General features: G+C 37.1%; 4 protein-coding genes across 12 annotated transcripts in view; 3 read left to right on the top strand and 1 right to left on the bottom strand.

The window, feature by feature from the left end:
* The window catches only part of LOC140224305 (protein D1-like), a 51,032-nt gene that overhangs the window by 3,741 nt on the left and 20,476 nt on the right, over nucleotides 1-26,815 (top strand). Inside the window, exons 4-6 of the mRNA XM_072298692.1 lie at nucleotides 409-549; nucleotides 1,726-1,843; nucleotides 2,815-2,956. Coding sequence (XP_072154793.1) covers nucleotides 409-549; nucleotides 1,726-1,843; nucleotides 2,815-2,926 — 371 coding nt within the window. The 3' untranslated portion in view covers nucleotides 2,927-2,956. The remainder of the gene's footprint in view (nucleotides 1-408; nucleotides 550-1,725; nucleotides 1,844-2,814; nucleotides 2,957-26,815) is intronic.
* Nucleotides 3,161-9,612, top strand: LOC140224306 (protein D2-like). Of its 5 annotated transcripts, none has more exons than XM_072298696.1 (6): nucleotides 3,161-3,548; nucleotides 4,728-5,018; nucleotides 6,489-6,612; nucleotides 7,298-7,435; nucleotides 8,437-8,518; nucleotides 9,287-9,612. In XM_072298696.1, the coding sequence occupies exons 2-6, from the start codon at nucleotides 4,824-4,826 to the stop codon at nucleotides 9,498-9,500; spliced, it is 753 nt and encodes a 250-aa protein (XP_072154797.1). In that variant the 5' UTR covers nucleotides 3,161-3,548; nucleotides 4,728-4,823; the 3' UTR covers nucleotides 9,501-9,612. The 5 variants fall into 5 exon arrangements, with proteins under 5 accessions (XP_072154797.1, XP_072154796.1, XP_072154795.1 ...); XM_072298695.1 differs by having other exon boundaries at nucleotides 3,161-3,638; XM_072298694.1 differs by lacking the exon at nucleotides 3,161-3,548 and adding an exon at nucleotides 3,659-3,828.
* LOC109036290 (protein D3) lies at nucleotides 10,882-17,083 on the top strand. 2 transcript variants are annotated; one of them, XM_019050393.2, is made up of 6 exons: nucleotides 10,882-10,899; nucleotides 11,184-11,699; nucleotides 12,431-12,554; nucleotides 12,994-13,131; nucleotides 14,385-14,475; nucleotides 16,808-17,083. In XM_019050393.2, exons 2-6 carry the CDS (start codon nucleotides 11,541-11,543, stop codon nucleotides 16,992-16,994), a joined length of 699 nt encoding a protein of 232 aa, XP_018905938.2. In that variant the 5' UTR covers nucleotides 10,882-10,899; nucleotides 11,184-11,540; the 3' UTR covers nucleotides 16,995-17,083. The 2 variants fall into 2 exon arrangements, with proteins under 2 accessions (XP_018905938.2, XP_072154833.1); XM_072298732.1 differs by lacking the exons at nucleotides 10,882-10,899; nucleotides 12,994-13,131 and having other exon boundaries at nucleotides 10,921-11,699.
* LOC140224304 (OV-16 antigen-like) lies at nucleotides 19,373-26,799 on the bottom strand. Of its 4 annotated transcripts, none has more exons than XM_072298668.1 (6): nucleotides 26,266-26,793; nucleotides 25,273-25,336; nucleotides 24,135-24,258; nucleotides 21,622-21,759; nucleotides 21,260-21,344; nucleotides 19,373-19,953 (listed from the first exon to the last, which is right to left on the bottom strand). In XM_072298668.1, the coding sequence occupies exons 1-6, from the start codon at nucleotides 26,508-26,510 to the stop codon at nucleotides 19,656-19,658; spliced, it is 954 nt and encodes a 317-aa protein (XP_072154769.1). In that variant the 5' UTR covers nucleotides 26,511-26,793; the 3' UTR covers nucleotides 19,373-19,655. The 4 variants fall into 4 exon arrangements, with proteins under 4 accessions (XP_072154769.1, XP_072154770.1, XP_072154771.1 ...); XM_072298669.1 differs by having other exon boundaries at nucleotides 25,273-25,326; nucleotides 26,262-26,790; XM_072298670.1 differs by having other exon boundaries at nucleotides 19,773-19,953; nucleotides 21,264-21,344; nucleotides 26,266-26,798.

Genomic DNA, 26,815 nt, shown 5'->3' with positions numbered 1-26,815 from the left:
AGTTATTTGAATAGCATGCCCAAAACTCGTTGGAAGATAATTTCATTTTAATTTTTTAGTAAACTACCGCGAGATACCATTTTTTCTCCAGTTTGAACTTGAACTAGTGACATTAGATGGTGACCTTGAATCTCTTAAAAAATATTATTTTTTATGCTCATTCTGTAAAAATTTTCTACAATAAGTATTCCCATGTAAGATTAATAAGCTCCTCTTGTTCAACGTTTCTCCGAAAAATATCTTCAGTTTTATTGGAGAAAGGCTCATCTAAACCGCATGTTAAGATATTAAGTGTATCCGCACTTTTTATTTACCCTGTGCATAGTTATAAGCCACCTAGCAAATTGACTTACTTCCAAAAAACACTAAGCTCAATGTTTTCCCCCGATGTTTAATAATATGTTAAAGATCCCGATATGCCGAAACCAACGGCTCCCTCTGATAGGGACTTTCGCCACTGGATAGTTGGGAACATCCCAGGAACTCATGTGCATAAAGGTGACACCGTGTCTGAATACGTTGGAGGGACGCTTGCATTATTTGGCCAAGGTATGAGGACGTAAAATTTTCGCAATTCTTCCATTTCATCCTAATAATTTGTGAATTACTGGTGCTCACAAGATGTCGAGAAATATTTGACACCAATAAAAACATAAGACCTTTTTGGTAAAATTTGTAAGCGCAAATATTTATTTTTACATGAAGTTTATATAATCATTACATAGAATGTACCTCATACCTTAAATACTAGTAACCACTGTTTTACGTACCTGTCGAAGCGAGGCCATTAAAATTGTTTCAGTAGTGTAGTTAGGTCTGCTGAGCAGCCACCTTAGTTTTAAAGTAAAGCCAAAATCACGTGGAGCATATTCGAAATGTCTGAATTACACTCTTTTATACACATTTTGTGTGGTCTGTAGCAAACATTTTTAGATTTTTTGCATTTACCGGCATTTTTCAAAACTTTTGGCAACTTTGTAAACCGCATATTTAGTGTGCCGTACTAACTCTAATATTCGGTTTCTCAAATCAAACATTCGGTTCGTGTAACGACCGAGTTCACTTTTTCGCCTAGGTTCGGTTACACGAGCCAAAAGTTCGCTCTGACAAATCGGATAGTTGGGATGCTATGAAAAACTGAACATTTGGCCCATATGACCAAATGTTTTTTGTTCATGTTGTGTCATGAGCAAGCTATAGAGAAATGTAGCCCAAAAAAAGTATAACCACGCGAAAATGTTTCCAATCTTTCTCAAAATCAGAGGCTATTCAGAAATTAGGCAAACAATTGCTACATGCCCTCAAAAGTTAAATAGACAGAAGCTTTTTCTATGTCTGGTTTGAAAGATAAACTTGGTAGATTTTTAATTAGGTCTCATTTGATTGGAAATTGTATAAAGAAGTTATGAATCTTTGAAAAGCGAGAGTCCTGTGGCCGCCTACGATTTTTATCAAGTATTTTTGCTCACAAAAATTGGTCTCTAATCCCTTTATCCAATGCAATGTCATGCCTAAAACAACTTGGCGACCCTAAAATCTACTTGAAGACATTTTAACGTAGTCGTCATCCGACTCTGACACCATAAGATCCCAAAAGCAAATAGCCCGGTCGTCAGATCGCACACCGCCAATCGGGAGTGCCACACAAGTTGTGTGCAACAGATCCAATTTCATATTTCATTTGATACTAATCGTTTCTCTACCTTATCTATCATTCATTTTTAGGGGTGCACCGCTACGTATTTTTAGTTTATAAGCAACCCAGATCATCTCCAGTTATGTTCGAAAAATGTTGCGGTATCATTACAGAGGAAGAGTTTGAAATTTCGGAGGATACTCACTTGTAAGTGCAATTCAAAGTGTACTCCTCTAAAAGATAGATGTTGAAAGAAATATACAGGTGGAAAAAATGGGGGAAAATGTCGATAGCTTCATGATTAAATGTCGGTTATTGTATCTTTGTATCGATCTCTCTTTTTTTAAAGTTGTTAATGAGTTGGTATTCCTGAGGCACTTTAAAACCAAAGTCCATACCGTGCAACCAACATCAGTTTGAAATGTCAAAAGAGGTATTCGCTACAATAATTGCAGTCATAGAAGATATTCACGAACATTACTTTTTTGGCCGATTTAAATTTTTGAAACGTATATGAATAAGTAATCATAAAAAATAATAAAAGCAATCGCAGACTGTGTCTAAAATAACACAACGCAAGTAGACTACTTGCTTGCTAACTTATATTGATCACGTCTAAAAATTTTACTTTTTGACAAATCATCAGATTTTTTTGTCACTGAGATACGGCGCTGGATATTTAGTATTTTTCTTAAAAACTGTAAAGACATAGCTCTTATAGTACAAGAAAAACAAAAAATATGTCATTTCGTTTCATCTTCAAACAACAGGAAAAGAATAGGAAGTCTTTCGATGAGCGCAGCGACGAGCGCAAGACGCCCATAAAGATGCCCGAATGCATCTAATCGCACTATGTGGATGTGCTCGTTGCATTCCCAGGGTAATTGAAGGCGCTTTGGCTTCTCTCGTGTCTTAAAAAGTTCTTGAAATCTAAGTTTCACTCTCGCACATAATACGATTTCAAAAGTCGGATAATACTAATGTATTTTGAATCGTGGTATTTTTCAGCGGGCACTTCTACAATCGCGTAAGTAGCTGTGATGGTAGGCTTTGAGAGTTATTTGATACGCACATGCACATGTATTTTAAGTCTGTAAATTCCCCGAGTTTTAAAAACCGGAAATATTTATTTAATTTCGTAATCACTGAATTTCTTTACTTTCTTTTCTTTTCAACAGGCAAATGATCCGAAACCACACAAAATTTGTGACGAGAGATTTCGTGCAAAAATATAAATTGGGAGATCCGGTGGCAGTCAACTATTTTAGAATAGCATGGGGCAAAGGATGAAATCATTCGGCTTGTGTTTTATGAATAAAGGTTAGTTAATTTGTAAAAAAATTCAGCTTTTTAAAATTGTGATTACTTATTCGCAGTGTACATTTAATATCATTTTGTCATGAGTATTTAAGGTTTTTATGATGAGATCATTTTATAAGTAGCTCCACATGTGTTAATCAAAATATGCAGCCCCCCCCCCCCCAAAAAAAAAAACCCCTTAAACTTTCAATGTGATCTATCTTCTCAGTATTAAGGCCTGAGTCCACACAGAGAAAAAAGGTTCAAATATGTTGTGATCCATTTGTATTTTATAAACATTTTAATAATATTGTTAAATTATGTACGTTTACTGTTCCTGAGAGAAGGAAATCTAAGTGGGCTGAAAAAGAGTAGTAAGAGATGGAGGAGGGTCCCGGTCCCTCTCTGATATTAGTTTACAGCGGTTGCCAATACATTGATTGACAGGAACCATTACAAGAAGAATATTGAACTGAGACTAGATGTACTTTTGAGAGTGCATAAGTAAACTAGCCTACAAGCCAATCATGATTTAACGATGGCTTGAATGATTAGATCAACTATCAATCCAAAGCCCAGTTTTTGTGATAACGGAATAATCTGCAAAAACTAAGTGAGCTATGAACCAATCGCAAAGCAAGTTTAAATTTTTGAAACATTAATTTAATTTACCGCCTGCTCCGGAAACATTCATTTTGAAACCGTATGCTCATTTTTCAAAAATAATCTCTTAATCGACGCACTTATTTATACTTTGTTTGTAATAACGACACATCAGTTATTGTTGGAACCTTTAGTAGCGTTTTATTAAGGATTGCTGTCATGACAAGTCACAAAAAAATGACATTCAGTTTCTCATTTATATAGAACGTCTTTAATACTACCTCTTAAAAGTAGGTACAATTTATAATTAAATAGCAATTGCAACAGTAAAAAGAAAAAAATAATTGTAGCTTTACTAAAATTGAGTTCTAAAGAGGCGATTTTGAAGCGGATACGTGGCTAAAAGCTATAAGTGGAATATTAATTGTATTAATGGCGAGGCAGATAAGGTAACTTTGATTAAATTTGAGTTATCTCTCAGTAACCAATTATTTGAATGAAATCATTTGTCAACCACCAACAATATTTTGAGACTTCCTTAAAAGACATCTAGATCCTTTTTAGAATAAGTGACTTTCTTAGGGATGTGCAGTTGTCTAGCCATAAAATATTATCCTGCATGGAAGGAAAGTGATGATTTTAATCTATAACTGACAAATCATTTCCTTTTTCATCTGTATGATAAATACGACAGACAAAGCAAACAAATTCTTCAAAAGCTGAATCAACAATCAATAAGTAACAGAGAGGGCTCAGTAATGAAATCATTCATGTTTATGAATATGTCTCGTTTCATTTTTAAATGCTAAGGAGTGAAGGAAGGCTTCTGTTATGTACTTACAATTTGCAGAAAAAATATAAAAGAACCGTTCAACATTTTTAGGAGGTGAGGCAAAGGGGAAGACTCCTTTTTCCTCCTTAAGAGACTCGTTCTATAATCGATAGATCCTAATCGATCGCCTACAATCGATAATTTCAATGTATTTAAACGGAGGAAAAACAGTGTTGCCATCTTGAAAAATCGGCGCTGGGTTATGTCGAAGATGACCAAGACACTTTGCCGTCTTTCGAGGAGGAGAGTGGGCACAGTACGTACGTTGATCCGTTCATATTTGCTTCCTCTTAGATCTGTCTACATGAGTACTGGGTTCTAACACATATGAATTGAAGTAATCTTCACGTGTTTCAGAGAACTGGATAAGGAGAGGAGCTTTCGTTATCAAGAATAAACATTATACATCTCCGATTTATTGACCGGCATTTCTTTGGGGATTTCTAACCAATCATGTTTTCGACCATGACAAGCTTCTATTTAAGGAGAACTTTTACGATGACGCAATGTGTTACGTTCATTCTCCTTATTGCGATGTTGCCGACTGCGCTTTGTCGGAGTCCCGAGTACGTCATGGCCGTTTTGAAGGAGAGACGCATATGTCCCGAAATCGTTCCCTACAAAAAATGTCCTTCTGAAAAAGTCGAGGTACGAGTACGACTAAGATTTCGTTTACATACTAACAAATGAATAAAATCATTAGCATACCTGCAGTACTGCCGTGCTAAGGAAAAACGCCGTATGAACATTCGAGGGTTGCCAAATTTTCTCTCAGAAAATAGTTCTTTTTGAAGAAAGTTATGAATCTTTTTTCTTGAAAATTTCAGGAACTTAAAGTGAAATTGTAAACAAAATTATCTGAAAAATTGGAGGAAAAATATTTACAAATTTTCCCGAAAATTCATGATTTACTAAAGGAAATTTGGCAACGCCTCAGATTTCATACGGCGTTTATCCTTAGTACGGCAGAGTAACTGATAAGTTAAAGGGTCTGAGCATAGCCGTGTCGTAAGGGGAGAGGAGGGACGATAGTGATAAATACATATATATCTGAGGCTGCTGAAGCGAATCTTGTAGGAACAAAACAGGTAACATCTATCACATTTTTATGGAGCACCCTCTGTATATTTACCATGGAGGACGAGAAAAAAACACTAATACTAACCATGGAGTACTGTATGATTTTTATGCATTTTTATTTTCTTCGTTCATGTTCTGTGCTATTGTCATTCAGTTTATGACAACACCGTCGTTTTTAATGACCGTCCTTCAAAGCGTACTAATGCGGTCTACCATTTCATAGGTGTTATGCACCTTTACAAATTTGATTGACGAGATGCTAATATTTGCAAATAACGTCGTGGAGTTTCTTAGATACTTTCATTAGACTCCTGCTGTAATTTATACATGTTGTACCAAACAAGGACAGGTAAAACGTAAATATAAAATTGAATGGACCATTATAGACAAGGTACGAATTTCAGCATTCTCATACATGATTCTCAATCAAAATTTCACGTAAAACACTATACGCACAACAAAAATTACCAAAATTAACTCCTTACGAAGATATTTAATGATTCTTGACGCGTGAATTCAAACCACCCGCTCATGAAAACTCAATGCTCTACGTGATTCACATCGCACGCTAAACGTTATCATGAACGTCTCAGCGATAAAAAAATCTGGCAACCTCAGTCTTGACGCTTTGGCTCAGCTATAGCAAATTGCTTATAGTTTGAACAACACATGGTGGGAAATGAACATTGCTAGATTGAAAAGCTTGCTGAAACCGTTGTAGTGCGCGATTTGACTCACGTGGAGCTGGGAGTTTCTTGTGAGCGGGCAGTTGAAATTCCTCGTAACCAATGTGAAATAAAAACGTAAATATCTTCGTTAGGAGTTAGTTTTAGTAATTTTCGTTGCGCGGATTGTGTTCTACGTGAAGTTCTGGTTAAGAAACTTGTATCAGATTGCTTAAATTCGTACCTTGTCTAGTGGTCCATTATCGTTAAGAGGGAAAGATTGAAATAAAGTTTTCCAAATTCTTAAACCCCTTAATATTTTAAAACATAGAGTTTTATATATTAATATCAACTCATATCTTGTAATCCACAGCTATCGTGGGAGCTGGCAATTGTAAATTTTGGAGTACCCATGGACCCAGAGGATGTGCTTTATCCTCCTTTCCACTCATATTGGCCGATTGAACTAGAGGCTTTATACGTCCTAATATTTATAGGTAATTAGTTGTGATTCAGGACAGAGAAAAGCAAAAATCATTATTCAACGCTCATACATGTGTTAATAATACTCAGACTTTAAATTTGTTCAATTCAAAGCGTATCATTCTCCGCGTATGTGCAAAAGATTACTTATTCATCATCAACAGCAAACGCTTGCACAGGTATTGTCAATTAATACCTTATGGCTAAGTATAGCTCCCAAAGAAATGATATGAATTGTGCAGTCTTACGTATAAAAGCACGCTCTATTCTACCATTTAAGAATGATTTATTTCAAGAAATAACCTATTAACCAACCCCTTAAGACTTAACAAAAAATTGTTGGCTGAAACTTCTCTAGGTGCACTAGGTATCCATTTCTGTTTAATCACTCATGGATTAAGGCTGGATTAAGTACATACTGAGTAATGGCACACATATATTTGCAGCACAATAGAACTACAATTTAATCCATGGGGGCTGGGAATTACGGTAACGGCTGAGTGATAATATGGTACGAGAAATTTACCCACCCTACTCTATGGAATATAAAATCACAAGAGTAACGTACAACGCATAACGCCTAACGCCGGAGGCGCAGAACTTTTTTTTTAGGGGGGGGGGGGGGGTCGGACCGCGAAGCGGTCAGAGGGTGCACGCCTTGTATATTATTTTATTTAAACTGGGCCATTTTTTAAACAGATCCTGACGTTCCAACACGGGAAAATCCCACTGAACGAGAGTACCTGCATTGGTTAGTCGGAAATATTTATCAGGATCAATGGACGACCGGTGAAACTATTGTGGATTACATTGGACCAATTCCTGAGCACATGAATGGTTTGCTATTCATCATACTAAGCAATGGAGAATTTGCACGCAAATTGTTTAATGCTTCATCTGAAAGTGCCTGAAGAGCTGATTTTCCAGTATTTTCTATAATTTTTTTTGGCTATGGGAAATAGTTTAAAAATAGATTTAAAAGTGAGAAAATGCGCCACCTAGTGACGTCATCTGGTGGTATTTCCCATTTAAACGCATGTTCTGCTGGTGCAGATTAGATAATTTTGTCATATCTCCTCCAATAATTGTCCATTTATGAACCAAGGGTATCCTTGTGTTCAGCTCACTTAATTGGTAGCATCCATTCAAATGTAGCATTCATCAAATTTCAGACACCTCCAAATTCTCCATTCACATTAATTTTACGCGCTAGTTCAAATGGAGCTTTTAGAAAAGAGCACGATTTATCAATTACTTTGACCTCTATGGTAAGCGGATTGTGAACCTAAATTACAGCTAACCAAGGCAGAGGTCTTAAAGACACGACGTTTTTTTGACGTAAGGAATCAATCACAGAGGTTGGCTTGCGACCCAACCACAAACGCGGTATTTATTGAAGTATCTATATTATTGTGGACACAAGGTAAGATCAATGAGAGGGGATCTCCTTTGCAAATTACGACAGTTTTTACAAAAAAATGCGTACAAAGAGAGGGGAAGAGAGAGAGAGAGAGAAAATTAAAATGGTCATTATGCATTTAGTAGCGTGCTGGTTTTTAGGTCATTGTTCAATATAGTTAAAAATGGCTCAATAAAAGGTAATGGTACAAATTGAATGAAAAAAATGGAAAGAAATTTTCTTTCCTGACTCATGCATTAAAAAATTTCACAGTTGCTATGGAATTTATAAATACTACGATTGAGTTTGTATTAAGGACGTTGAACGATTCTATGCGTCAGTATTTCATTCATTTTAGCTAAACTCGTGCAGTTTGAATGGGTCCTCAAAAATTTACATTTCTGGGTTAACATGGATGTAACTGATTGTTTTTATACAGGTGCTCACAGAATGGTATTTCTTGTATACAAGCAGCCAAGTACAGACTTCATTAGGTTTGAGGAAGAACGACTTCCTCCTAAGTAAGTGGCTCGCTCTTTTTTTTGGAGGCACAATGCATCAGGGAACGATAATTTTTGATACATTTTTCAACCGGACGAGATAAGAGGTGTGAGCTTGTTCAAGTCCGCTAATAAAAGTTTACGTCATATTTCAGCGCAAGACACCTGGGTTTTTTAAGATGCAGTTTTGAAGAAATAATTTATTTCCCGAAGCCGAATATTTTCGGGGGCATACTCCGAAGAAGTCACGATTTCTTTCTGGCCTGTCACAAGCGCTTCCGCGGTACTGGTCGGTGAAATAGGGTTAAACATTGGGTGGACAATATTCTTCAACTAAATGTCTTTATAACTCAGTTAGAGAATGCTTAGAAAAATGCAAATTGTAATTATGAAAAGTGGATTTTGTTTTATTAAAAAAATCAGGTTTAAACACATGATTAAAATGAAATAGTGACGTATGAATGGCTACAGTCGAATAATATGTACCTACCTACTATGTGTGGCATTGCGAATTGGCATGTTTTATTGGTTCAACTAACCAACAGTTTCCCTAGAATTTTCTTGTTAGGTTTTTTATTCATTCAAAAATATTCATAGACAATTTCAACGATATGTTTTGATTATTTTTCTTTTAAAAATATGAAACAGAATTGAAGATTTGTACATGTCACTTGCATTATTCTACCTGGCCAATCATTTGATACGATCACAAAAAAAGAAGAAAAAAATTATCGGACGTTCCTAAAATTCTGAATTGTATCATGAGGTTTGATTTCATTTTATTCGTAGGCATGATCAAAAAAAGAGAGGAAAATTTTCGTCGATGAATTTTGCCAAGAAGTACAACTTGACAGGACCAGTTGCAGCAAACTTCTTTATGGCATACTGGACACAAAATATGGCGCAAAACTTGTCCAAACCAACATCATCAACTACGGAGGATCCTATCTACGATTACACAGACGAAGAAAGCAAGAATCATACTGCTAAGGTCAAAACGTAACTGTTTTCAATAAAAAAACACAAAATAACTGTGAACAATAAAAAGACAACCAGTAATGCGTAAGAGATGGGCACAAAGCTGGCTCTCTCCTCCCAGGGAAGATTGTACACTATGTTTTGCCGTTTTTATTGATTTGACGAGTCCTTTATGTTTACCAATTGTTTGTGTTTATAATATTCATAATTTAATTTTCTTGATACTAGATGACCTGACATACCAGGCTATGCCCCATTCGTTTGTAGAAGAAGAAGAAGACAATTTACTCATTCGTACTTTTGTGTTGCACGTTTGGATCTAAAGGAAACCTGAGATTATGAGCGCCAAAAATAACATATCGACGGTGAAACTACCAAACCACGTATCTCGTTTGCGGTGTTTAAAAATCTACGCTCGCATTTTATTTTTTTTAAGTAGACCAAATCAATATCATTCCTTGAAATTTTCACAGAATTTTCTCCGCGCGAAGAGGAAAAATCACAGAAATTTTCAAGACTGGACGTTAAGTAGTTTTTCATCGAAAACATGAAGTATGACAGGAAGTCTGCGACGTCGCAAACTGAGATACGTGGTTTGGTAGTTTCACCGTCGATATAGCACATGACATTTTCACATAAATGCACGTCTAGTAAAGTCGAATACAAAGGACGACGAGTAACAGTTTGCCTAAGATGATATGAGACAGAAACTCCCCCCCCCCATCGCCAAAATGTAGATACGTCGCGCCGTGTCAAGTCTTGGATTGACAATATTCAAAAAGAAATGAGGAAGTGAGACTTGCCGGAGCAATTCTGACAATATGGCCACACGTGGCGGTTGGATGTCGTGGAACGCACGCTAGCGCCGCGCCGTGTAAGCGTAGGACATAATTTTGTCTGAAATTGATACCATTTGTTGAACATGCCTTCAAATCTGAAAAAAAAAATAAATATATTTTAAAAAAAAAACATTTCAAGGGCCTTAAATCGTCTTTTTCCTCGTTGCCTGAAAATTCCTCTGAAAAACTATTATTCTCTTTGATTTTTTACTTACGATTTTTTCTGAGAAATGTTTACGCGTGAGCTTGTCTCACTATAAAAAAGTCAAGCTATCTATTGAAATTACATATCTGATTCTGGTTAATGAAAACTAATATTACGTAAGGGTGAGGAGATTGGTTGACAAAGGCGACACGACATGAGTGTCTAACGGTTAAAATCACATCTAATCGTTACGGTTCTTGAAGCGGGGGGTATCTATACTTTTTAATGTAATCGAAATTCAGAAAATTTAGTTTTAACTTTTAAAAATTATCTCTCATCCGTTTTGACGATGTTTGAGAGCCAGAGAAGCTTCAAGAGGAGGGTGTGGACTCATCGCTTTCATCGAATACATATTCCTAACTCTGAGATCGATTCCTGAGGTAGATCTAAATAAATGACTCCGAATAATGAAACTCTTAAAAATAACCTTAAATTATAAATGAGGATCCTAAAATTCTAGAATTGAGTGGTCAGATATATTTTAAAAGTAGCCCCGAAATAGTAATCATACACATCTCATCTGGCAGTCCGATGATGAGTATTTTGGTTTTTCGAGTGGTTAACCCTTTTTCTCTGTTTATCACATATCATGAGTATTTTTTTGAACAACCGTGTATAGTTTGAATCGTATCAAACTTTATGAAGATTTCTGTAATATTTTCAGACGGCCCAGTGAGGAATGTGAAAAACATCATTTACCAGTTTTGAAGCGTTTAGTATTTTTGATTGCAATTTTGCTCCATCTGAATGAACATGCGTTGGATCAAGGTGGGATTCAGTTTTGACGCAGCATTGATACGTCGCGAAAATATTTACCTCTCAAAATCCAGTGTCTCAGAGAAATTTCGTTGACGAGAAGCATTAACTGCCGAATAGTAACGGTAGAAAATAGTGAAATTTACACGGCAGTTTTTCCTATCATGTCCAATTAAACCAAAGGACTCATGTATTGGCTGTGTGCAGATGTTTTTGAGTAGGCTGATCAATACGTCACTCAAAAAAGACTAGATCGAATATCCGAATGATTCCCTCGCGGTGTCAAAGCTGTATGACCATCTTGCTAGGTCTGTTGCCTGCAGCACTTTTTTGGAGTCCAGAATACAACATCGCCATTTTGAAGGAAAAACACATCTGTCCTGATGTCATACCCATTAAGGACTGCCCGGGTGAGAGGGTGGAGGTGAGATTCAAGTTTGATTTTCATGATGACACAAAATATGGTAACTTAGACCTGTGAATGAGAATAATTTCATCGCGGAGTTTGTTCTCAAAAATTTGTAATTTTTTCCATTAATATCCAATTATTTTATGCTCTTTTCAATAATCCTCATACTTTTGTTTGCGCATATATTTTTTATCTCTCTAACATGTTTGCTTCCTTCTTAGTGCTATTAATCATGTACTTTTAGAGGCTTACTCCCCTCAGACTTCGGTCAGCATTGCTTTTTTTTTTATTATTTAACGATATTGGGTCACACTTCAGCGTCCCCTCTTTTTATTTTTAATATTTATTAAACACCAAGGCAAACTTTTTTCCTCTTAGAACTGAAAAAATGAAACTTAAATTAAAGCGGCGTCATGAAATACGTAAGATTTTCAGATTTTGAGTGAGGTTTTTCCTTTATGGTTATTTTTTTAAATACATATCATGAGAAGTTTGACACGAAGAGTTGAAAAGACTCTGTACCCCCATTGAGGAGAGCCAATGTTCATATTGCTCCAAAAAATGATTTATTTTTGTCAAGGAACGAGGAACATTATCACAAGTCCTTATTTTTTAGAATTTTCATTATTTAACTCAAAACCACAAGGAAAACCAAATGTAAATACGTTGCTTGTATTTACCAATGGTTGAATGTTAGGCAAGTTTAAATATCATATTATTTTCAATTCGTGTTAAACGAGTTACAGCTAGCATGGGACAATGCCATTGTAGATTTTGGAGTGTCAATGGATGCGAATGATATTCTTTACTCTCCTTCTAAATCACGTTGGCCCATTCAAAAAGGAGCTTTATACGTCTTGATATTCATAGGTATAGTAATTTACTTCAATCAAAGAATTACTTAATTATTGTTGTTCATATTTGTAGAGTAAAATTATTAAATTCACCTAGATTCGTTGATTTCGGACGGAATGCGAATTTCATTGTGAATGCACTGAGTGTTGATACTGATAAGATACCTACTTTTTATAATTTTCAATGCGAATTATTTTAAAATTATTAATGATACCTCATGATAACATGTCACACATTTGAGTATGAATTTTATATTTAAACCTCCATGGTATGTTTTCATGAAACCTGCATCAAAATACCTCCAAATGATGCAGAATATCTGTTTTTGCATAGTTAAATTGCATGAAATGTTCAACAACGTTTTATTTTATATCAGTATTTTAATTTGACACTCTACCTTATGATAGTTGAAAATATTCTGTGAGAAAATTAAAATAATTTTTTTCCTGAGCAGACCCAGATGTTCCGACAAGAGAAAATCCCTCTGAACGAGAGTACTTGCACTGGTTGGTCGAGAATATTTCTGGAGATAATTGTCATCATGGTGAAACCCTTTTTGACTATATAGGGCCTATACCAGAGCACATGCGTGGTTAGTTTCCCAAACAATTTGCAATGTGCAGTTCATGGTTGCTCCTAGGTTCCCTGAGATCAGACTTAAAAAAATTGGAGCTTCTTATTTGTTAAGGCTAGTTTTAATATAGAATTTATGAGACTTTCTCCAAACAAGTTGATAAATCAAGAAAATACTCCGTTTCAAGGTAATTTTAAGAGCATACGACCTACATTTGAGTGTTGCACGTCGGCAATTTTTGTCTCTGACAGAACGTGAATAGTCTTTATGGGTGGATGTAGCCACCTTCAGTCTAAATCGTGTCCGCCCGGAATAATGGCAGCTATCCTCTACTCATATAAACATCTATAATATACTTGTGAAATGTTTATGCAGTGCGTAGAGAAGAGGTGAAAGTCCATCAAACTAACTAACTACTTGCCATGTTGCTTCTCATCCGGGCAGTATTGCCTACAATTCCTGAAATGACAAAAAAAGTGACTGAAAAATTCCCTGCCTTCATTTTTTCGATTAAACTTGAACAGCAAGACCCAAAACGGCACTTCCTAATTCCCGTTTGTTTCGTGGCAGACTAGCAAAACGACACGTAAGATGTGTCATCTAATAATTTCTCCTAGTTTCACTAATCTCTCCCATATTTTTCGAAATTTTTCTTGTGTGGGACTGTCGTTACACGAGATGTTTCTACAAATCCGGTGATTCCTTCGAAATTTTAAAACCGTTTCGGGGAACCAAAAAAAAATCCAAGTTATTTTTATTTTTTCTATACCTATCTTATCTTGAATAATTTCGTACAGAAATTCCTTAAGGTTCAAATGAAGATTGAGATTTAATTACATACATGTTTACTGTGAAAGTTATTGATTTTTCACGAGATTCCGCCACGACACAGGTTTTAAACAGGCAGTAATTTGAGACTCCAAAGTTGAGTGTCGAATACCAAAAAGTATGCTTCAATCTAGAGTACAAATATATAGGGAGAGTACGGACATGTCGGCAGTTTTGAGGTTAGATGATAGAGCTCTCAGGGCCCAAAAGGGCAGCCACTTTATGAATTCAAATTATCCAGAGTTATATTATTACAAATACCAAGACCCAAGTCGTTGGTAAAGCATGTAATGGGCTTACTTTTGCATAAATCTACTCATTTTTGCGGAAGAACGCTTATTTACGAAAATTTTTGGTCATTTTGGTTTGATATTGGAATCTGAAGATTGACATCGACATTTTTCGTTTTTAAATGTAAACGTGATGCTCATTTCTTTTAATAGGTACTCATAGGATGGTCTTCTTAGTCTATCAACAACCTGGCACAAGTGGCACAGACTTTGTCAGGTATGAGGAGGAGGAGTGGCCATTTGAGTAAGATGATTTTTTATTTTTGATATTTCATTCTCCTTAATATTAGAATTGCTTTCAAGGCATTTTTCCCCATCTCAAAAGGATGCAAGGTTTCGAAACATACAATAAGAATCACGATTAAAATGGAATGAGAACATTTCTCTCAACGAAGCTGACGACGCAATGTGGATGATAAATATTTTTTTTATTTTTTATTATTTTTTTTTTTTTAAATCTGATTTAATGCATTAGATTATTCTTCTTCCTGAAACATATTATGATAATAATACAAACGTAGGGGTCTTTTACTACAGGTACTTCATTTAAAAGATCTCAGTGTGAGTTAGCTCGTAACGAATATATATACAATGCTGTTTTATATCAAAATAATGCAATAAGACAATAATCAAAGTAACATCCGGAGTACGCTGCACTTAATGAAATGCAATGCATTGGGGCTACGATACAATAAGCTTGTTCTCAAAAGACCTCAACGGTCCTGTATGGTCCTGTATACTTCACGCATTGCGCCAAACACAGTGCGGTCGCTGCGCTATGGTCGGCGCGAGACGCTTAGCGCCTACATGAGTGCAAGAATACTTCACGCATTGCGCCAAACACAGTGCGGTCGCTGCGCTGGTCGGCGCGAGACGCATAGCGCCTACAAGAGTACAAGAATACTTCACGCATTGCGCCAAACACAGTGCGGTCGCTGCGCTGGTCGGCGCGAGACGCATAGCGCCTACAAGAGTGCAAGCATATTTCACGCATTGCACCTAACGGTGCGGTCGCCGCAAGTCTTGACGCTCGGGGCGTTCACTTTCCCATACGTGTTTCACACTAAATACAGGGTGTACCAAAAGTCCGTCCCACCCCTGCTAACTTTTGAACGAATTGAGCTAGGGTAATGAAACTTTGGGAATGTTCCTATCTCAAAGGGGACCATCTTTTGGGGGGGTCAAAATTTTGGTCCCCCCTCAGGGGGGGCGCGGGGGGCCCCCAACTTTTTTTTTTCAAATGGCAACCCCTATCTTGTGATACCTCATTCGAAAGAGCATAAAAAACTAAGAATTTTGGCGCAAACCGCAGATCAATATCTTAATTTTTGACCGAGTTATGATAGGTCAAAGGTCAAATTTGACCTATTTTCAAAAAATCATAACTCCGGTTCAAATTATCGTAGAGAAAAAAATAAAACGGGAAAATTTACCAAATTGTGTCCGCTTTTAAGTAAAAATTGCAGAAATCACTTCGCTGTAATTTTAAGGGGGGGCTCGGACCCCCAAATACGTCAATTCAAAGGTCATTCAATTTTCCCGTAAAAAAAGGCAATTTCCCCTAGATTTGCCTCCACATTATCTCGGTAAGGTCAAAATTAGTTCAACATTACGTTGGCAAGTCCCCAAATTTCGGGAAAAGTTAAAAAAAAAACGAAATTTAAACGGTCAAATTTAATCACCTTAAATTTCGTTTTTTTTTAAACTTTTCCCGAAATTTGGGGACTTGCCAACGTAATGTTGAACTAATTTTGACCTTACCGAGATAATGTGGAGGCAAATCTAGGGGAAATTGCCTTTTTTTACGGGAAAATTGAATGACCTTTGAATTGACGTATTTGGGGGTCCGAGCCCCCCCTTAAAATTACAGCGAAGTGATTTCTGCAATTTTTACTTAAAAGCGGACACAATTTGGTAAATTTTCCCGTTTTATTATTTTCTCTACGATAATTTGAACCGGAGTTATGATTTTTTGAAAATAGGTCAAATTTGACCTTTGACCTATCATAACTCGGTCAAAAATTAAGATATTGATCTGCGGTTTGCGCCAAAATTCTTAGTTTTTTATGCTCTTTCGAATGAGGTATCACAAGATAGGGGTTGCCATTTGAAAAAAAAAAGTTGGGGGCCCCCCGCGCCCCCCCTGAGGGGGAACCAAAATTTTGACCCCCCCAAAAGATGGTCCCCTTTGAGATAGGAACATTCCCAAAGTTTCATTACCCTAGCTCAATTCGTTCAAAAGTTAGCAGGGGTGGGACGGACTTTTGGTACACCCTGTATGTATCTAACCGTGGTAACGGTCCTGTCAGCGGTCGGTGTATGTAATATGTATGTCGAGTGTATCCTGAGTATTCTTGAGTATCTTTGAGATTATTTCTGAGTATCCTTTTAGAATGCTCACACTAATTAGGAATCATGTGTACTTTGAGATATTGGCCTAGTCTTTGATTTGCAATTTGCCATCCGATACTTTCACATACTTATCACTTCCGCTGATATCTTATTTATTGCAGTCGGTTCATATCTTGTCATGCCAATATTTGTAAAACAGCTTACATTTTATTGTTGACATTTAGGCGCAGAGAAAAGTTGCGAGTCAAGTTTTCATCCAATAATTTTGCGAAAAAGTATAACCTGACGGGACCAATTGCAGCAAATTTTTTCATGGCCCACTGGACGCAGAAAACGGCGCAGAATTTGTCTAAATCAACAACTTCGACCACAGAGGATCCCAGAGAGTTCGACATGCAAATATATGGTTGAAAAACATTTTATCGTTCATTTCCTTAGAAATTACACACTACGATTGTCAATATTTAATGTCAAAGATATACAAAGATGAGAAGCTAAAACGTTTTATTGCTCTCCTGAAAAACCATTTTTTTTTTGCATGGCAAGTTGTTTGTTAGTTATACATACCCACATGAAATCCGCTTTCATAGCCTTCTCTGCCGCCTCTGACACCTAACCGCTAAATACGATATCCTTGCAAAGCCCCCCAAGTAGGGATAGTTGGCACTCCCTCATTTTTTGCAAAACCTTCTGTCACCACTTTTCTACTAAGCTTTCCTTTCGTCTCCTACCCAAAGGAACTCATGTAAGCATCTTAAGCGGCAGTCCCTCCTCTGTCACCCTGATATCATGTGAATACCAGACTAGTTGTATGGTCATGATGCCAAATACGATGTTAGTTTCGACCTCCAGGATCTAACCGACTATTCCGCAATACGAACCTGATCTCCTCTAGAAAGTCCTGCCGACTTATCCTCCAAAAAAACCATCTCCATTGCTCTTATAATATCAAAATCAGTGAACATTGTAATGCAATGTGTGGAGGTAGTAGCACTTAATATATATGAGTTTGGGTTGGTAGCCGAGTGCTAGAAATAATGCGATGCATTAATGCAGTATAATAATATGCAAAATAATGCATTATTTCTAGCTTTCGGCTACCAACCCAAACTCACTCTTATAATACTCTGCGTCCGCATTTTCTGCTGGCAAACTTCACATCCATAAATAAGAATACTTTTGACTATAACGATGTAAATTCTCTTCTACTTTTCTTTGAGGATTTGTTGATCCCAAGGGATTCCATTAAACATCATCCTCAGCTCCCCAGGGTGTTCCTTACCTTTGACAGCTTGATCTGTCTTTCCTTTCCAAGTCAACCGCAAACCCAAGTCCTTATAATCCACGCAGCCTTTGATCTGTTGCCCATCCACCCACGCAAATGCTTTGTTGATCACGCATTACCAAAGCAGTTACAGTGGCAGGCAGTCTTGAATCAACTGAAAGCTAATATTATTGTGAATTTTTGTTCCTGTCGAAGGTCCATTAAGTGGAGGGGGGAGTAAAACTTTGGGCATTTTTTTAACGGTGCGTGGTAATAAAAAGTACTCGACGGGTCATTTAAGAAGGTATGACTCAAAAAATCACGTTGTATGATCACCCTTCAACATTTAAAATGGTGAGAATTTTGTGTAACGACAAGAGCTTACAAAATAAAGAGATACGAATATGCTATCCGCTGAACATTGGTAAAATGGGATATTATCATAAATTAATGACGTCATTTGCATTTTTGCTGCATGACTTTAACTTTACCAGTTGCTCTCGAAACTTCCCGTCGTATGAACAATTTCTTACGGAAAATAATTGTGAGGAGTTGTCACGGAGCCTTAGTTTAAGAGCTTAGGCTCAGACATGGTTGTCAAAATGAATAAAAAAATTCAAATCGGCCCGTATAAAATTAACCGACTTTATCAAAACGAAAGATGGCAAGGCAAAATGTTTCGGCAAAACGGTTATTAGAACATTACATGGCAATGCTAAAAATATAAAAGAAGAAATGGCATGACTAAAATGGATTTTTGGCGGCGATCTGCCGGCATCTTCAGACAGGATCGTGTCCTAGAAATGAAAAAAATTCTTCAGGCGAGGAAGATTAAAAATAATATCGCGCTATACGTCATGTGCAGGCAGTTAGTGTGGTATGAACATGCGCATGGAACTGGCATAGAATGTAGGTGGAGAGGTTGCCCAAGCAAGTTTTGGATCAGGTACCACCTGCGAAAAGGTGCGACGGGGACGTCCCATGAAGGAATGGCGGCAGAGCGTTGTCGAAGAGATGTTGATGCGTTAGTTGCCCGCTATAACCCTTGAGAAAATAGGCATGTATGAAAGGCTCGGAGGACAAGACGCATAAGTGCAGTTTTTGCTATTTCAAGAAACACTTGTTTGAAGTTTCGAACTCATACGGATCCTTATTGCGGAAAGGAAGTTCAAACTGACTTTTTGATTCTAAAAAATTGGAATTTTTGAGCGAATTTTCCACAGAATATTCACAAAGACTAGTTTTACTTTAAATCAGCAATGTCAGAATATTTTAACAAACTGCACTTATCCGCCTTGTACTCCAAACTCCTCATATGGCGTTTGTGTGTCGCCGTGCGCTAGAGTGCGTCGTGGGAGCAACTTTTACGTTATGTGTGAATGAAGGAAAAATTCGAGATTTTATCATTTTCAATCAGTTCAACTTTTCTGAACTTCTAATAAAACGCGTGTGCACTTATCAACTTTACTGTTTAAGGATAAACGCATTTATCAAGATTTATCAAGAACAAATGAAAAATCGGACATAAAAGTGATAACACCAATAATAATACATATTTAATGACCCGTTACTTTTGAATAAAAATTATGCATTAAACTATAGTGAATCTTCAAATATCTAAAAGACTTATTGTGCTGTTCATTATACGATGAAGCTCCTTTTTCATAGAAATCCTGACTTTTTGTTGCAACTAATTTCAGATTAATTTGAGGTAAAGCTGAGCATGTTTTGATATGTATTGAGATAATTACAACGAATTATCATTTTATCCATGAAAAATTACAATTGCGTTGTTAAAAGCACTATTTTTACAATGGTTTGGATGTATTTTTAAGTACGCCAGGTTTATTAGTGATCTTCATTTTCAATGTAGTCAGCTTGACCTCTCTCTTTCTTGTGGACAGCTTAGACGACTGTGCGAGGAATTCTGAAAAATTAATTTGTTTAATTTTCCTACAGAAGTCATCTGTATCGTCGTAGATAAAGTACGGAGATGATCTCTTCTCCAGTCTCAGCCAACAAAAGTTCCCAGCTACCGGATCACCTAAATTGTATTTTTTGACGAATCTCATTGTCTTGAATTTGCTGCGTTTCAGGTTGCATGACCTAAAAATGAATAAAAAAGTAAATACAATAGCAATCAGTATTAATTATTTCTTATTAAGATATATCAAATCGAAGTACTATTAACAAACTTGTGCTGGGAAATTGTTTTTTAAGGTTCAAACGTTAACTTCCCAGGGATCAGTCTGTATTGAATTCAAAATTGTACTACAGGATTTCAGTCTCTTGCAATCTCTGGGAAAAATGCACCAATCAGTAGTTGTATACGACACATCAAGTTGCAATCTAAAATTGGAAAATAATTGGTTAGATGTGGATTCTGACCCGCCGGTAATCGTTGAGCTCTATAAAGTATAATTTCTCGGGGAAATCCCAATTGATATCCAAATTTTTTAACTCATCATAACGGAAAGGTTAGATATACTTTGATAACCGTGTGCATGACCGTTAAATTTTAAGAATTTCATTTTCGGACAAAAGTGCGAATTTGTAAAATATGCTGAATTTTAAAATTAGAACACTCTCGCCAGCCTGATATGACTTGGCTTCACTTGAATCCTACCTGGCCAATTAATTGAAAAATGATGCTGCAAGAAAAGACTCCTTTGATTATTGAGTACCCACTTATGTAACATATCTCATTTCACCCAAGTAGGCTTAGCACCAGTTATAGTAGCATGTACCTAAGACTTTCAATCCTTACTTTTCTTAAAAATCGGATTGTAATCGTGAAAGGACTGAACGCAGTGACACTCTAAAATGTCTCGCTTCAAAATTAATGAAATTTGTACCAGTGATAGAGGTCACCTCCGGCCTCTAAATCCAGGCTTGACTCTCTCTCCCCCCCCCCCCACCCCTCCACATGAGTGAAACATTGCTATTTTTTAAAGGTCAAACACGTTTACGTCCACAACTTTTAAAAAGTGTAAGTTATCAAAATACGGTTTGTTCGAGCGGATAGAGCATGAAACCACCCATAAAATTATAGCTTTCTTATGCCCAATCTGCTCAAAAAACCGAATATTAATATCCTAATCCTTCAAAAGTTATAAACGTTAATGTGTTTCGACTTTAAAAAAAAGAACCGTCGCACTTGGGGGGATGGGAACAAAACCAACGCCGGCTTTGGAGGCTGGAGGTGAACCTCTATCACTGGTATAAACTTCATTAAATTTTAAAGCGCCACATTTTAGGGGGTCTATGCATACAACCCTTAGTTCAATCCGTCTTTCAAACTAATGATGCATGTCTTCTCATGTACGTATGCACTTTATGACACGATTTTGCGTTAGTGTGGAATGGTGATTTTTTTTAATTCACAACAAAATGAGCAAAAATTTATTCTTACGAACTATCTGTCAACCGCTCTTCATCAAAATGCATTGTCTTATTTTCCGGTTGTTTGTAAACGAGGTACACAATTCTGTGCTCGCCTGAAAAGAAAGAGCACATGATAAATGCAGCTCCCTAGGGCATAGATTCTACAATAGAATGTATTAAAATTGTGTGCCTTCTTCAATCGATTTTAAAGAAAGGCTTTATTGAACACATACATCTGCTTGAGTCAAATGTTGAGAAATAAAGCACGTTGCCCTCATTACATATTCACTATTGATGCAAGATTTTTCAAATAATTTTCAACTTGTTGTATTTTTCAAATTTTTAATGTAATTCTATATTTTTTTCTGTAAATTTTGAAGCATTTTTTACCTTGCTTATAAAGCATCGAGACGCCAGCATATTCTGTAAGAGTCTCTCCATTCTGCCAATCTCCACCTGGAATGTTTACTACCAGCCAATGCTGCCACTCTCGTTTTGTAGGTTGCGGTTGTGAGGGACAATCCGGTCCTGAAATGAAGAAGAGGAAAAAAAATACTTGGATAGAATGTGTGTTTATAATACTAACAGATAATTCTATATATTCTTCCGATCGCCCTCTCTGCAACACGAAGTTGATGTTTTTTTTGCATATTACGCAGACGGATGAGATATGTATACTCCTCATAGGAGAATTGACACCATTGTAGTCAAAAGTATTCTTACTTATGGATGTGAAGTTTGACAGCTAAAGCAACGAACATAGGATATGGTAAGAGCAACGGAGATTGATTTCTGGCGGAGGTTGGCAGGATTTTCTGGAGGAGATCAGGTCCGCAATGAAAGAGTGTGTCACATCATGGGCGTCAAAAATGACATCGAATTCGACGTCATGACCAGACAACTTGTCTGGTATGGTTATGTCAATAGGATGACGGACGAAATACTGCCGAAGAGAGTGCTTAATTGCTGGTTCTTCCTGGGAGGAGACGAGGGGGACACTCATTGAAATGGTGGCAACAAAGGGTTTTGGAAGAAATGAGGCAGTGCCATTTTCCTGAAGCAGTGAAAGCTGCTTTTATGTATGTATGCAAAATATGTGTACCACTATCTTGGCAACATCCGGAGAAAGAAATATATCATCATTTTCTCTTTATATTGTGAAGAAGTATGTGTGAATAAGAAAATGATTAAAAATTGAAATACATATCGAATATGTCTCTTAAATCTCAAGCTTCGCTGAAACTCCTCTGCTAGTAAAATTTCCTTTAAGTTGAGCGAATACGAAATATGTTTAAAACTATTCTAAAATTTAACCAAATTGGAGATAACAACGCGAAAATTCTAAAACTGGATGAGCAAGCAAAGTTCGACTTCTCGGTCGTTTATTCTACGTTGTTTGGTCATCAAAGCTGCACTATATACCTGTAACGTTTTCTTGATCCGTTGCGTATCGATAAGGTGACGAGATAAACTGAAGTGCCTACATTTAAATATATGTGCGACAAGGAAATCCTTGACACACAATGAGACAAAAATGGACGAATTGAGACACAATTAGTCATATTTTTAAACTGTTTCAGCGGTCCCAGGCTAATATAATAATGAAAAGTATGTGCTATTCTTGCCACTGAACACAAACTCTTTTTAAGCGTGCCAGTAGGGCTCGCTTTTTGAAATCACTCGGATGTACCATAGTACAGCACACCGATCAACCATTGCTATTCAACGGGCCGTCCAAATATTTTTTTCCTCGGACCCGTTTTCTTGTCTTTGAACCATTATACTGTCAAGCCCTGATGGTCTCTTACCAAAAAACCGAATGAACTGCTAATTGGGAACCCTTGAGAACATTTTCCTGTCAAAACCGTATTATTTCATTTGACAAAAACCTCATAGAAGCTTTCTTACGCTCGGAGGACTCAACTCTAGAACCTTCTTTCCTGCCAAAACTGTTTAGCCAATGAGCGTCTTGCACTGCAAGTGCAATCTGTGATGAGCCTCGTGACTCTTTATACCACGTACTAACCGTGGCCCCTGCAGAAATCCACTCAAACCACTGCAGTTATCTCCCGATAAAGCTTTGGGTGTCAGGTTTCGAGCAAGGCAATAAAAGACGGCGAGGAGAGGGTCGCCTCGTCGAACCTATTATCTTCCACGCCCGATTAACCATTCACCGTGACGCCAGGATCCACCAAATTTTCACAAAAATTGTTTTCCGTCTATTTAGCGAGTTTTTCCTTACTTTCCGTTAAAGTACAAATAAAAAGAGACCTCATTTGTAAAAATCGGCCGAATAGGAGAGAAGTTACAGTTCGAAATCCAAAGAGATTAACTCAACGCGATTTCGATGCACAGCAGTTCGCCCAAATCACGGTCGTGCGAAATGCCGCAAATCAGCTTAAAATCAAGATAATTGGACGGAATCTTTAAAATCAATTTACATTCAACGTTCATGAATCAATATTTTCTCCCAAATTTAGCAAAAAGTACCAATTGATGCAAATAACAAAGACGTGAAAATAGTAGGTATGTGTCCAACATTTTAGTTATTTGGCACGCTTTTCCAACATATTCATGTTGGATTTTTTCTGCTTGTTTTTGTTTTTAATCATACGCATGATCATAGCATGACGATTATTCAGTGTAGCGTTAAAGCTAGGCTCACGTATGCATGAAAATTTACTCGCCACGTAGGCAATCATTTGGATTTCTTGTTTCAGTTAAAGAGAAACTATTTACGCTACGATTTTCATAATTTTTAGCACCAACAAGGCTCGCCATCATTTGGATCAGTTATGCAAATACTATTATGAATCCTTTAAAATAAATTATTCTTTATTTTTGTCCATCCCTTGACGCATGTAAAATGAATGGATTTTTTGTGGGACTATTAAAATGTGTACCTGTGACAATGAGAGTGTAGAAACATCCTTCTTCTGCTTTCCATATAACACGACGAGGCTTCCACTTGAATTCAAGGGGAACATATTTATTCCCAAAATCAACGGGAGCAAAAGAGTAGTGGACCTTCGGAAAAGATTAAAAAATTACACCTAACTAAGATTGCGTTTAGACAAATTTAAGTTAGCACGGTGTTCGAGAGACTAGGAAGTTGCTTCAGAAGCCTTGTTACGGACATTTTCATAAATGAATGATAGAGGTTAATTGGATGTAAGCAGTTCTCTTTAGTTTCATGATCAATTCATTAGCCCTCGGACAGGCCTTTTTGATCTTTTTTGAGTGAAACTTTTCTAAATTATGCAGCTTTTTAGGAAGCGTTTTAAAATTGACCTGTTTTTGGAACCTCAAGACCTTTATCAAAATTATTGTCCTCTAATCTGCTGCCTCTAGATGAATATCGCCGGTGAAACTACCAGACCACGCATTTCGTTTTCTCTATGCACGCACCTCGTAAACATATTTTACTTCCATTATATTTTTTTGAAGGAGAACGAATTGATACCATTTCAAGTTTTCATAGAATTTATTCGCAGAGAGAACCAAAAGACGGAAAATTTCGAGACTTTTTGTTAAGTGGTTCTGAATTTCAAAAATGAAGTATGGCAGGACGTTCGCAACGTATTAAACTGAGTTATGTGGTCTGGTAGTTTCACTACCAATGTGTATGTATGCCAATGGGTTACGGTTCATTCAAACGGTGTCCGATGTGAGTACCTATAAATTGCATCATTGCATCTTAGATTTAGCCACACTGAACGATGCTGAAGGCAAATTAACGAACTTCAACAAACCTACCACTTCTTTCTCATGTATTTTTCACTGAGCAGTAATAAATGCATCTTTTTTAGACACATATTCATTACTCCTTGAATTAAAGGATTTAGCCTGATAAGTTTGATTTCGCATGCACACTCCCCTCCCCCATCGATTAATATTAATTTCAGTTGAAAATAAGGAACCTTATATTGGGCTCATGTAAAGTACCAATCTGCATATGCCAACTAATTACCCACATATTGTTAATACTCCTTTTCAGAAGATATAGTTCAGGTTTTAGCGTGAACCGAGAAGTTTGCTTACCTTGACAGGCCACTCGGGGGCTTTACTGACGACATCAGGAATTATCTCTTTAGTGGTGCGGTGGCGTTTGCGGACGTGGCGTTTGCGGATTCTAAGAATCGGGTGGCGTTTGCGGATTCTCATATTTTGACGGTGGCGATTGCGGACATGCGGAACAGGGCCGGTGGACTTTGCGGACCGGAGAATTTCGGCGGTGGCGATTGCGGACGGAGGGGTAGGCACCTACATATGCTGCCCCCCCCCCACCCCTGCGCTGTATATTAAAGAGAAAAATTACCGGAGAGGCTCTGGATTCCTTGCCGTGGATGTAGAATGAAAACAATATTAGTATTAAACATTAGTATTATATTAGTATAAAAACATATGAGCTGTGAACATACAGTAAATTTTTAAAAACAGGCATATCAGAAATCAAGAAACTGAAAAATCGTCAGTTTCAGTTCATTTTTAGGATGAAAAACATGTTGTAAATTCTAGTCCAAAATTACTGAAAGTCAAAAAATTACAACGAAAATGATAACACTTTTGTAATTTTTTGACTTTCAGTAATTTTGGACTAGAATTTACAACATGTTTTTCATCCTAAAAATGAACTGAAACTGACGATTTTTCAGTTTCTTGATTTCTGATATGCCTGTTTTTAAAAATTTACTGTATGTTCACAGCTCATATGTTTTTATACTAATATAATACTAATGTTTAATACTAATATTGTTTTCATTCTACATCCACGGCAAGGAATCCAGAGCCTCTCCGGTAATTTTTCTCTTTAATATACAGCGCAGGGGTGGGGGGGGGGGCAGCATATGTAGGTGCCTACCCCTCCGTCCGCAATCGCCACCGCCGAAATTCTCCGGTCCGCAAAGTCCACCGGCCCTGTTCCGCATGTCCGCAATCGCCACCGTCAAAATATGAGAATCCGCAAACGCCACCCGATTCTTAGAATCCGCAAACGCCACGTCCGCAAACGCCACCGCACCCTCTTTAGTATGGAATTCTGAGTTGATGTCGGTCCAGTCGATCCAAGACCAAGGGTAGTCATCTTCATCTGAGTCGGGCCTATCAATGTGATCCCTGCTGCGATCTTTGAAAGTTTCAAGATAGTCATAATCTTCGAGTCCCCAAATCTGGGGAAATTGCAGGCACACAGTGAGATGAAGGCAAATTCTCAACAATAAATTTAATACTAGCAAAGCAAATTCATCCGTAAGCACGACTGATTTGTTCCGGCAACTCATTTTCACTGACCAACCGGTGACTTTCACCCACGGTATTTGTTAGATGTTTTATATTTGTGTAGACGTATTGTTTTTTGAACCACCAAGCTATATTGACATTTTCTGATGCAATTCTTTTTCATTTGTAGTAGATCATAATCGTCTGCATGATTGTCTCCTCGTGTTCACTACATTAGCTGACAAGTTCCGCATTTTACAAAATGATGAAATTACTCAGGACTGTTCAATGTATTCACCGGCCTACACGATTTAAAGTCTCGTCACAATACCACACTATATTCGTGAGAGACTTTTTTTATACAGAA

Source organism: Bemisia tabaci, chromosome 3 (genome assembly GCF_918797505.1).
Source record: "Bemisia tabaci chromosome 3, PGI_BMITA_v3".
In the NCBI taxonomy this organism is placed as follows: Eukaryota; Metazoa; Arthropoda; class Insecta; order Hemiptera; family Aleyrodidae; genus Bemisia; species Bemisia tabaci.
The sequence above is the reverse complement of the archived record's forward strand: the minus strand, read 5'-3'. Positions and strand labels throughout refer to the sequence as shown.